The 12,060-nt window shown below is 54.6% G+C and overlaps 1 protein-coding gene across 2 annotated transcripts in view; it reads left to right on the top strand.

Moving 5' to 3' along the window:
• Positions 1 to 12,060, top strand: part of GFPT2 (glutamine-fructose-6-phosphate transaminase 2) — a 49,604-nt gene that overhangs the window by 23,209 nt on the left and 14,335 nt on the right. For both annotated transcript variants that reach the window (XM_036450192.2, XM_045585768.1), the window contains 8 exons: positions 662 to 769; positions 1,454 to 1,552; positions 1,937 to 2,062; positions 5,407 to 5,465; positions 6,099 to 6,233; positions 9,579 to 9,640; positions 11,378 to 11,457; positions 11,869 to 11,986. In XM_036450192.2, the coding sequence (XP_036306085.1) occupies positions 662 to 769; positions 1,454 to 1,552; positions 1,937 to 2,062; positions 5,407 to 5,465; positions 6,099 to 6,233; positions 9,579 to 9,640; positions 11,378 to 11,457; positions 11,869 to 11,986 (787 nt within the window). The remainder of the gene's footprint in view (positions 1 to 661; positions 770 to 1,453; positions 1,553 to 1,936; positions 2,063 to 5,406; positions 5,466 to 6,098; positions 6,234 to 9,578; positions 9,641 to 11,377; positions 11,458 to 11,868; positions 11,987 to 12,060) is intronic.

Raw genomic sequence — 12,060 nt, 5'->3', positions numbered from 1 at the left:
TCTCCAAGGCCGGGGTGTGATTCTGCTGCCTGCATCTGTGTCACGGACGGAGGGATGCCTCCAATCCGGCCAGAAGCAGAGGGGAGGGCGGCGGGGGGGCATGGCTCTTCCTCTGCTCAGCCTGGACGCCTCCTCAGTGCGGTCTGTCCACATGCCCAGACCGAGTTCTTTTTTAAAAATATATTTTTGTTGTTGATTTCAGAAAGTAAGGGAGAGAGAGGGAGAGAGAGATAAACATCCTTGATGAGAATCATTGATTGGCTGCCTCCTGCACACCCCCTACTGGGGATCCAGCCTACAACCTGGGCATGCGCCCTTGACCAGAATCGAACCCAGGACCCTTCAGTTTGCAGGCTGATGCTCTATCCCACATGTGTCAAACACAAGGCCCTCGGGCCAAATCCGTCCCGCCAGGCCTTGCAATGTGGCCCGTACCGCGCTGTCATCACTGCACTTTGCTGCGTTTCCATCACAATGACAGTTTATAACTGTTCAGAAAACCATTCGGCCCGCGATTTAGGCTGGATTTTAGATTTTGGCCCCTTCTCTGATTGAGTTCGACACCCCTACTCTATCCACTGAGCCCAACTAGCTAGGGCCAGACCGTGTTCTAAGCATGAACCGTGGCGTGTTTGTAACGTGCAGTGTCCCCTCTCCCCAGGAATCTTTGCCTACATGAACTACAGAGTGCCCCGCACCCGGAAGGAGATTTTTGAAACCCTCGTCAGGGGCCTGCAGCGGCTGGAGTACAGAGGCTACGACTCGGCAGGTGGGTCCGAGACCTCTCGCTGCTTGTTACACTTGAAACCGGAAAAGTCGAAAGAGGAGACAGGGAAAAGAGATCTGCATGCGAAGTGCCCCTTGGTATCACTCTGTCCCCTCCAGTCATGTGGGGGCCGGGGGAGGGGGCAGTGCATAGACGTCCGTCTCCCAGCTCGTCATGATGACAGGATTTTGTACTTTCATATTCTTCACTTAGTCAGCCTTTCCCGTCATCCTAACTCCCTCCTAAGGGGCTCAGAGCTGCCCAGCCCTCCACTGGGTGGGCGTCTCGGAGCTCCTCCCGGGCCTGGCCGGTGGACCTGCCTCTGTCCCCACGCTTCCCTCAGCCGCCGTGGGAGCCGGAGGGCCAGACCCGCTCACATCCCGGTCCGTGCCGAGCAGAAGGCAAGGCGGGGAGAGGGAGGGCCCTGCGTAGAGGTGCCGTTGGAAGCAGCAGGATGCCAAGCGCACAGCAAGGCCAACGCGCTTAGGTGTCCAGGCCCTCACTCCCTGCAGGCTGTTCGTGATGCCACAGGCACAGCCTCCTCTTTCCAAGTCAAACGCGCCAGGGGAGCGAGAACTAATAAACTGTGTAGCCCCCTTCGTCCCCGCCCCCCGCCCCGCCCCGTGGTGCCTGCGATGCAGTGTGCGAGACAAGCCTTCACCGACACAGAAAACCGTGTCCCCGCAGGCGTGGCCATCGATGGGAACAACAATGAAGACAAAGAAAGGCACATTCGGCTGGTCAAGAAACGGGGGAAAGTCCAGGCTCTGGACCAGGAGCTTTACAGTAAGTGGGGACATGACCCCGGCCGGCGTGGCTCCTCGGAAATCTTTATTCCAGCGGCATTGAAACTGAATGCGCTGGCTTTCTGTGCATGGGACGTGAAGAAGTGCAGTTTCAAATACTTGGTACGTTAGTATTTATTTTAATTTTTCTGGCAAGCGCTATTGCTTCTCCACGTGCAGTAGTGGTACAGACTGGCTTTTGAAAGGTGGAGCAGATTAGGCTGGGAAGGACCCGGTGACCCCAGCGGGGTCCGGCAGGAGCCTGCGCGGTGCCCGCGGCCCCGCGAGGCGGGCTGGCCGGTCTCCGGCAGCCGCCTCCGCGCAGAGCCGTGCTGTGCCCGAGCTGGCTTTGTCAGTGTGGCAACTGGATCTCTCTCTCGTCTAGACCAAGACAGCATGGACTTAGGGGTGGAGTTCGAAACCCACTTCGGCATTGCGCACACGCGCTGGGCCACCCACGGGGCCCCGAGTGCCGTCAACAGCCACCCGCAGCGATCGGACAAAGGCAACGGTAGGTACCAGGCCCCGCTCCCCGTCCGGGTTCTGCCTGGCCTGACCGGCAGGCCGGCCCGCACCCACCCCCGGTGGGCTCCTCCGCCAGCCGACTCCCTGAGGACCCAGCTGCTGGCGCCGGCCCCGGCCCGAGGCTGGCGAGGTGCCTCCTGTGCGGACTGCCCGCTGCTGGGAGCCCAGCCTGAGGGGACGAGGCAGGTGAGGGAGGCGGGCACTGAGGGAAAGATAGCGTTCCTTCCTCAAACCCAGACCCCCTGCCCCTGAAGAGAGCGGACCTGGGCAGGGGCAGGGAGCGGGGCGACCTTGGTTCTCGTCGGAGGTGCCCCGGCAGCTGGCAGCCCCGGCAGCTGGCCGCCCAGCAGCAGACCCTCCCTCAGCTCCTTTGCTTTGGTAAGAATGAGAGTGATGGTGTGGGAAAGTCCCCCCATCTGGCATCCCTGACAGAGTGGACGGACAGACAGCAGGCCAGGCCAGAGAGCGTGGGCACAGTCACTGCCCACGGCAGCCCCACAGCACCAGGCCCTGTTTGGTGGGCTGGGCTCCCCGCTCTCCCCAATGCCTCCGGTGCCAGCCCCAGCTCTTGGGGCCCCATCACTCGTCTGGCCCCCAGGACCGTTATCCTGCCTCGTACCCTCCCCCTTTCGTGGGGTGGCCAGTGGGAGTTTGGGGTTCCGTGGTCAGCCCCCGGGGTGTCAGGACACAGTGGGCATGTGAGGTGGGGGGAGCATGGCCCTCGGTCCCTCCAGGGCTCCGGAAAGTGCCTGAGACGTCACCTGGGCCCTCACGTGGGTCCCCACTCAGGGTTGAGCCTGGTCAGGTCAGGGGCCCCGAAGACTCACACTGGGCATGATGGGCGAGGGTGCCGGTAGAGAACCATCTTTGGAGGCAGCCAGAACCCCCTCCGAGACATCGGCCCTGTGCAGGGCCCCACCACGCCCACGTCAGAGTGAGGCTCAGACACTTCGGGGGCCGTGCGGTGTTACCGGCAGGTGCTGAGCTCAGCATCCAGCCTCACCGCAGGGCCTCCTCCTGGAAGTCGGGCTGCAGAGAGTGGCACCTCCCTGCGCTGTGCCTGCGGACACTGCAGTCCCCGAGGCAGCCGCCTGCCCGACCAGGAAAGGAAGGCCTCCTCCGGGCACAGGAGGGCCCAGGCCCCTCAGCGCAGCGGGCAGCACAGGGGCCGGCTGCCGGCGCCTGCGCCCACCTGGTCCGAGTCTCGGGGAGCGAGGCTTTTGCTGAGGACTTTTCCCCGGACCACAGGGCATCCCACTACTGCGGCAGGCACCCTGCACCCTGCACCCTGGACCACAGGGTGGGAGACAGCAGACCCCATAGCACTGTGGACCTAGACGGCACATCCAGCCAGACCCACGCCAGACACGGTGGTCGCTGGGGCGGCAGTGCTGGCTGAGGAAACATTGCACCAGGCCCTTGTGCCCGGACACATGCCCAGCCACAGCCCCCTGCCCCCCGGTGAGGTGTGAACCCCTGCTTCAGAGCCGTGGCGGTTCTGCGCCCCAGAGCAGGCAGGCTCCCCGGAGACGCCCCCACACCCAGACTCGCAATGCCCGCCCTGACTCAGGATGAGTAATTAAAAACAAACAACATGGGGAGTAAGGGAAGATTCGTAACATTTCTTCAGCAACTCAGCTGTGATAGCTGGAGAGCACGCTTTTAAGGAAGCCTTACACCCAGCAAGGACATTGGGAAGAAAATTATGCAAAGGCGTTTTCTCAAAGAAAACAGATTCTCTGAAGCAAATTAACGCTGAGAATTCAGCAGAACGAGATGAAAGAGAAGTTACTGGTAAGAAAGGAGTGTAGGAAACAACGTCACAGGAGACACGAGAGCACTGGAGAAGGCATGGCCATGAGGCAGCTAACATAGGAGAGGACCAGAAGTCCCGCTGGTGTAGCAAACACAGCAACGCTGTAAGCCCGGTGCATGGGCTAGCACCCCTGCTGAAATGGCTTTTTAAGAATTTGTTTTATTGATTTCAGAGAGAGGGAGGGAGGATGGGAGAAACAGAGAGAGAGAGAGAAACATCAACAATAAGAGAGAATCATCCATCGGCTTCCTCTTGCACGCCCCCTGCTGGAGATGAAGCTCACAGCCCAGGCTGTGCCCGGACCTGGAATCGATTGTGACCTGGTTGAGGGTCAGCCTGGGAGCCACACTGGTCGGCGGAAAATGGCTGTTTTTATTCGAGCCATCTCATTTTTTGTGCTACCACACAAAAGTATACAACATGTTGTAAGAAATATAGAGAAGAAAGTATGGTAAAAATGGAAACATTTTCCTGCTACATTTAAAAGATGTAGCAGGAAAAACATCTGTCCTGTACTGAAAAAAACTTGGGTTGGAGATCCAAACGTTCACTGAATAATAGTCAATACTTATGACAAACGTCCTCCTGGGATTGCTGACTCTCCAGGATGATAGCCTCTTCGTCTCCAGACTGAGGGGGGAAGAGGCCTGCTTGCCCGGGAAAGCTTTCAGGTTGGCCTTAGACCTTCTTAGCTGTTGGCTGAGCTGTGCAGCGCAGCAAAGGGACTGCCCGCCCCTCCCCCAGTTCAGCGGCTCTGGAGCCGCCCAGCGGCCGGGCTGCTGCTGGGCCGAGGAAGGTGGGAACAGCAGGCAGACCCTGCAAAGGAGACGTGTGGTGGCCACTCAGGAGTGCCAGAACCTCTGGGGATTTTCCTAGAAGAAAACCAGGGTTTTAAAGTGAACCCTCAAATTTTTCAGCTAGCCGAAACCAGTTTGGCTCAGTGGATAGAGCGTCAGCCTGCGGACTGAAAGGTCCCAGGTTTGATTCGGTCAAGGGCATGTGCCTTGGTTGCGGGCACATCCCCAGTAGGGGGTGTGCAGGAGGCAGCCGATCGATGATTCTCTCTCATCGATGTTTCTAGCTCTCTATCCCTCTCCCTTCCTCTCTGTAAAAAAATCAATAAAATATATGTTTTATAAAAAAAAATTCAGCTCAGGTGTCTACACAATTCAGTGTAGTCACACAGAAGCCTGTGTGCGGACCACTAGCGGGACCTGTTGGAGTGGTTGGGAATTCCTGGAATTGTTTCTGAGTAATGAAGGATTAATCAACCCTTCGACATAAATAGCAGCACTAATGGTGACCCTGCAGGCGACAAGCAGAGCTCTGCCCTGGTCCGATCAGGGAGAGGAACGTTTTCAGGCTGGAGCTGTAGGCACCGCCCGCATCCGCGCTGACGGTAAATGACGTGCTCAGCAGGCAGCTGTAGGAGCCAGGCTTGTCGTTTCCCTTAAGGCACGTCTGACTGGATCCTCACGCCTTCATAGCATTTCTGTCTGAAACTTTTCTTCCAGAATTCGTTGTCATCCACAACGGGATCATCACAAATTACAAAGACCTGAAGAAATTTCTGGTAAGATCCTTCCCCTGGGTAACATCTAAGTCCAGTGCTCTTGGCCTCCCCCCGGAAACTTTCCGACCAGCTCGTTTCCCTCCGGAAACAAAAGCAGGAGCTGAGTGAGAGCCACTCTTGGCCACGTCAACGCATTGGACGCAAACCTCAGCCCAGCTCGGCGGCTCCTCAGATCTTGCTGGAGAGGATAGCTGGGCATGCACAGGGGCCGCTGCAGAGTCACAGAATCAAAAGAACACGGATTTCCTTTTATTAAAAGTGTCTGCACTCATACACCAAATGGAATGTGGGGCAGGAAGGCAGATGGCCAGTGTCTAAAGGTTGTGGTGTTGGCTGAGATGTGGGTGGATTTGACTCAACTCATTTGATTGCTCTGACTGCCGTTATTTTGCAACGTTCAGATTCATGGCAGGGACCGGCTTCGGAGGCGGGCGTTCTCAGGGAGTTCTGGATGACTCAGCTGTGTTTGCTGTGTGATTCTGGCAAACATTTCTCATCCCTTTCACATTTTCCTTGTCACTCTGACAGCTCCTTAAGTCACTCCGAGGGCAAGTCATAGGGAGGAGAGAGAGCTGGCCGGCCAGCATTTCGCAATGACCATTACCTGCTTCTGTGTCCAACCCAATATTCCAGGAAAGCAAAGGATATGAGTTTGAGTCAGAGACGGACACGGAGACTATCGCCAAGCTGATCAAATACGTGTTCGACAACCGAGAGGTCGAGGACATCTCATTTTCAACACTGGTGGAGAGAGTCATTCAGCAGTTGGTGAGTTACAGGTCACACCTTCTCAATCATCCCTTCATTTTGCATAAGCATTAGGCAAATACATGCCAAGTACCTGAGAATTCAAGTTGGCTGGCCTACAGCATCTGGCGTTGAGATATCAGATCCTTGTGATATCCAGAAAAGTCCTGAGGTTTGAGTGGTGAACACCAAGTGGAAGTGCCTTGCCTCGTTTTAGTGCCTCAGATTGTGACTGGCCTTGGAACTGTGGCTGCTTCCCACTGCCGGTGCACACAGGACCTTGGTGGTGGGGTTCACATGGTCATCTTTTCGTCTGAGATGTTTGTGCCATTAGATACATAACCTCGATGCATCTCATTGATGTTGACTTAGAATTGTCCCAGGAGAGAAATGGCCCAGCATCCTTCTGGAGGGGGGGAGGGGTGATTGGGGAGGGAGGGGAAGTGAAGTCAGAAAGTTGGATTGGAGAAGAAGGGCGCAAAGATTTGGCCCAGTGGCCAGAGGGTTGCAGTTCCAAGGGAGGATTGTGCTCCGGGGATGGACGCCAGTGGCCAGAGGGTTGCAGTTCCAAGGGAGGATTGTGCTGAAGGCAGAGACCCAGGAGAGAGATTCATGACGTCCCAGAGGGCTGAACCCACTGGACAGAGTCCCTGCTAAGGGAATTACCCAAGAGAGGCCCCTCCTTGGAGGAGGAGGTGGAGCAGACCGGGCCTGGGGGATGGTCGGGGAGGAGGAGAGGTCTCCGGACGCCCAGAGCACCAGTGCCCCGGCAGCGGCTCTGAGCGGGGCAGCCTGCAGACAGTGCGCAGGGCCGAGAATGCGGAGTCCACCCGCTCCCCCCACGCCAGTCCGCGTGTGGCTACCACAATGCGGTTTAAAACTCATCGCCCTTCGGTGCTTTCAGTCTTTTTAACAAGGACGTCTGTCGCAGAGCCCTTTGCTCTGTGACTCCCGTATGGGCGGAGATTTAGAGGACGTTGATAAACGGGAGTTGGACCGAACATAAAGTACAATGTGCTGCGATTAAAAGGGGCAGGAAGGCGATTTGGCTTTGCAGTGTGGTGCTCTCTCTTTGCCATTTGTAATTTTAAATTTCAGAAATACCTCCCCAGTGACGGCACTTTTAACTTTCAGTGACGTCTCTCCACAGCTCTTTAGGGCAGAGAATGAGAAGTGCATTCTATTCAGTCCTACGTGGTTGTAGACCAGCGATTTTCAACTTGTGAGCTGCAAGAATTTTTAAAACGTGCAATACCTGATTGCTTAGTCAGGGGCACTGACTTCTTTCCTTAAATTGTCAAATAAAAGCATGATAATAGTGCAGCCACTGTGGAGAACAGTATGGAGTTTCCTCAAAAAACTAAAAATGAAACTGCCATTTGACCCAGTGATCCCACTTTTAGGGCTCTTTCCCAAGAAATCAGAAACAACAATCGGAAAGGACATATGCACCCCTATGTTCATAGCAGCACAATTTATAATAAGTAATATTTGGAGACAGAATAAGTGCTCATCAGCAGATGAGTGGATTAAAAACTTGTGGTACATCTACACAATGGAATACTATGCTGCTGTAAAAAAGAAAGAACTCTTAAAATTTGTAACAGCATGGACGGACCTGTGGAGCATTATGCTAAGCGAAATAAGTCAGTCAGAGAAAGATAAATATCACATGATCTCACTCATTTGTGGACTGTGATGAACAACATAAACTAATAAACAAAAATAGACCCAGAGACAGAGAAGCATCAAACAGACTGTCCAACCTCAGAGAGACTTGTATGTGTTCATATAAGTATAATCAATGGACAGGCACTAGGGGGTAAGGGCATGTGCTGGGGGATGGGGTGGCTGGGGAGAGGTCAATGGGGGGAACAGGAGACATATGTGATACTATATGTAATTCTGTTTTTAAAATTTTTACATTATTGTTTAAAGTATTACAAATAGTAGCACATATATCTCCTTTTTGTATGTAATTCTTTAAACAATAAAGAATTTTAAAAAATGATAACAGCTGCCCTGGCTGGCATGGTTCAGTGGTTAGAACATTGGCTTGTACACAAAGGTCACAGGTTCGATTCCTGGTTAAGGGCACATACCTGGGTTACAGGTTTAATCCCCAGCCCCAACAGCCCGCATGCAGGAGACAACCTATCTATTTATCCATCCCTCCCCCTCTCACTTTCCCCTTCTCTTCCTCCTTTCCCCTTCCCCCTCCCTCCTCCTTTTTCCTCCCTTCCACTCTCTCTAAAAAACAACAACAACAGCAATGGAATAAAATGCCTTAAGGAACTGTCAATGGAATAAAATGACAACAGCCAACACAAAAATGGCCATCCAGTGTGAATGGATAAAAAATACACCTAATTTTTTTGGTCTGATTGGCAAAAATGTATTCTGTATGCTGCAGAATCGTAGTAATTAGTTTACGTGTGTCATGAGATGAAAATCTCTGTTGTAGACAAAACCTGCAGGGTGCACGTCAGGCTGCTTGGGTCTGCCTGGGGCCCTTCGTTAGAGGTGGCGTGAAAGGCCCTCAGAGGTGAGGGAGGGGGCTGCGCTGACCTGGTTGTGTGGCTGAGTCAGCAAACTGGTCATAGCACGCTGGCTGCAGGGGGCCTTAGTCTTCCCAGGGTTGCCAACCTTGGGGGATTTCACATGAAAGTCTAGATTTACAGCTGGTTATTTCTAACCAACATCTACTAGAATCAGAGCAAATTAGTGTAGGCGGGTAGAATGTAGAAGACAGAATTATGCACTAAGGACTTAAATGGAAAGAGCATTTGGAATCTTGAGTAAGGATAACTGGATTTTAGCTCTGGTTTAATTCCAATTATTACTTAATCCTCACCACAGAAATAATAATTGCATAATAGTAACTCATGCTTCTATTGGGTTCTCTATATGGCATTGGTTCCCAGAAGCCATACAAAGTCTTATTATATTTTCGTTCACCTCGAGGGAAATGTGGCGCCGCAGGGCGGTGTGCGCTGAGCTAAGCACAGGTCCTGGAGCACTAGCCCCTGGGACCCTCCCGGGTGCTCCCTGAGTCCTAGGAGATGCTGCTCCCGGGCAGGAGCCCTGGCCCTGGTTCTCTCCAGCTCACCTGGTTCAGCGCAGAGCTGGGCCTTGTCCCCGGGGCCTCGGCAGGTGTGGCTGCTGTTGGTCACAGGTCTGGTCTGTGTCACTTTCCTCCTGATGTCGCCCTGCTGTCCTGTGTCCGGAGCCCTGAGTGAGCACCACCGGCCTGGGCCCAGGTCGCTCACAGGGAAGGGGGCCCCAGGGAGCCCGCCAGGGGCACCAGGCTGCGGCAGCCGGCTGAGCCGGTGAGCTGTTCCTCACTTCTCATCCCTGTGCTTTCAGGAAGGAGCATTCGCATTGGTTTTCAAGAGCATCCACTACCCGGGAGAGGCCGTTGCCACAAGGTAAGGCAAACACGTGACTATTTGCAGTAGCAAATAACTAGAGTACAGTCACTCAGCTTGAGGCACGAGGGCCTAGGCCTCCGGACAAGTGGAAGGCACTTGCTCTATCCAAAGGACAGCTGTGGCTTCGCCACAGAGAATGCACCCCGTCGTCTCTTTGGCCAGAGCTTCTGCCATGTTAACAGAAAAAAGCAGAGTTGGATTTTTATTTGCAATCTCCATATTTTTAGAAGTTGACAACAAATTCAAATTTCAAACAAAATTATATAAAGGCACATTCAGCTGATGAGCTTTATATATAACTAGAGGCCCGGTGCATGAAATCCATGCACGGGGAGGGTCCCAAGGCTTGGCCTGCGATCAGGACTGATTGGTGGGGCAATTGCCCACCTTGGCTGGCCTGGGGCCTGTGGGCTGGGGGCAACTCCTGTGTTGAACGTCTGCCCCCTGGTGGTCAGTGCACATCATAGTGACTGGATGTTCCTCCAGTGGATTCTGCCATTCGGTTGATTTGCATATTAGGATAAAAGATGGTCCAAAATATTCAAGGCACTCACAGCACATTCTACAAAGACAAACTTTGTCTCCCTACTTGGAGAAATCAAAGTGAGGTCCAAACAGGCAACAGTATTGGGAAATAAGATCTATTACAAATGAAGAAATACTTAGGGCCTGTATTGCGTCAGGATAACAGGCCAAGTGGATATATGTGGGGTGGACTCAGGTGGACTTAGTCATTTATGAGTTCATTGATCTAGGTTAGCAAGAAACTGGTTGATGTAAAATATTACCCCATTGTCTTCTAATTAATGTGTTCAAGACAGTGCTCTTTAATTGCCTTGTTAATACATCCCCAGTGTTTCCTTCCTATTAGCCAGCTAGCATGCTGGGAGGAAGGGCATGTGTTCTTGGAAGGCCTGGGGTTCCTGAGTTCAGAAGTGAACTGCGTGTTACCTAGCACACCCGCTGGGAGTTCGATTTGCATGCTGTAATTTATAAGAACAAGCAAACAATTGGGTTTTGGAGGCAGGATGCCATTCAATTCATGGAACAGTGCTTGTAAGCACATGGTCTGTAGAAGTTGTGAGCCAGAGAGGAATGCCATAAAGCACTTTGCTGAAGACCCTTCTGTGCCAGGGGCTGAGCTGGGTGGGGGGACAGGGGCCTTGAGTTGGGGGCCCTCACTCAGTGCGCTGCAGGAATTGCCCATCACCTTTGGGAGGAGTCCCCTTGTGCAGGTTGGAGATTCCAAACTTCGCCAAGGTGTCCCTTAGGCAGGAACAAACTGCCCCCGAAGGCACTGTAAGCGGCCCCCACGGCTGAGAGGCCCAGAGCCCGCCGGATGCTCCCGAGGCCGGAGGACTCAGCGAGGCGGAAAGGGCAGAGAGTATGTGTGTGCAGAGCGGGGCTCCCTCTAGAGATGGGCGGGAGCAGAGGCAGGTGGAGACCCCCCAGCCTGCTGCTGTCGGGACCTACCAGGGACTTGGCTTCGGACGCCAGCACCGTGTGGGGTCTCCTGGGCAGGGAGGTGGCACCACAGGGGCGAGCTGGGGCTCTCCCCTGGCCTGCTGGGCCTGCAGCGAGCCTGGGAGCATCCTCCTGTGGCCCAGCGTCCCCCGTGGGGGCCCTTTGCCACCGGGACAGGCGAGCTGTGGGGGCTGTCCTCATTGCTCAGAGGACAGCCAGCCCCATCCAGGTGTCAAGGTGACGGCTAACCCGGACCCCTCATCCCTGCAGGAGAGGCAGCCCCCTGCTCATCGGGGTGCGGAGCGAGCACAAGCTCTCCACCGAACAGGTCCCCGTCCTGTACACGACACGTAAGTCCCTTCAGGAGGACAGACAGTGCTGCTGCAGCCGGGGCCCTGCCCCAGAGGCACGGTGCCCTCACCACGTCTAGGTGGCCCTCACGTGGCACCAGATCCAGACGGTTCTCAGGCAACCGAGCCTCGGCTCCGTCTTTCCAAAAGCGTTTTGACTCTGGACACTTCACACCATTCTCCCTGCGCCCAGGGGCTGGCGTGCTGCTCTGGTTCCCGCGGCGGCCCGGGGAGCTCTGCGGCAGCTTAAATGCTCTTGCTATTTGGGGATCTCTCGCGCTATTTGGCTGACGCAGCCAAAGCTAAAAATGGCACCTTTCTCCCACTCGTATTCGAGAGGAGATGGGCCCTGTGCTCGAGGCATTCAAACCGAAGAGTTTACGGGGCGTGCGGTCCTCTCTGCTTCCACAGGCAACATCGAGAACGTGAATAACATCCGCAAACCGAGGGTGCAGAGGCTGGACAGCTCCACCTGCCTGCACGCCGTGGGCAACAAGGCCGTGGAATTCTTCTTCGCCTCCGACGCCAGGTAGCCGAGCCCCCCGTCCCTTCCGGGGCTGTGTGACCAGCGTGACAGGCTGCTCCGCCGTTTCTGTTCACCCC

This window comes from Pipistrellus kuhlii, unplaced genomic scaffold (assembly GCF_014108245.1).
Source record: "Pipistrellus kuhlii isolate mPipKuh1 unplaced genomic scaffold, mPipKuh1.p scaffold_m20_p_21, whole genome shotgun sequence".
In the NCBI taxonomy this organism is placed as follows: Eukaryota; Metazoa; Chordata; class Mammalia; order Chiroptera; family Vespertilionidae; genus Pipistrellus; species Pipistrellus kuhlii.
This window is presented reverse-complemented; position numbering and strand designations above follow the sequence as displayed.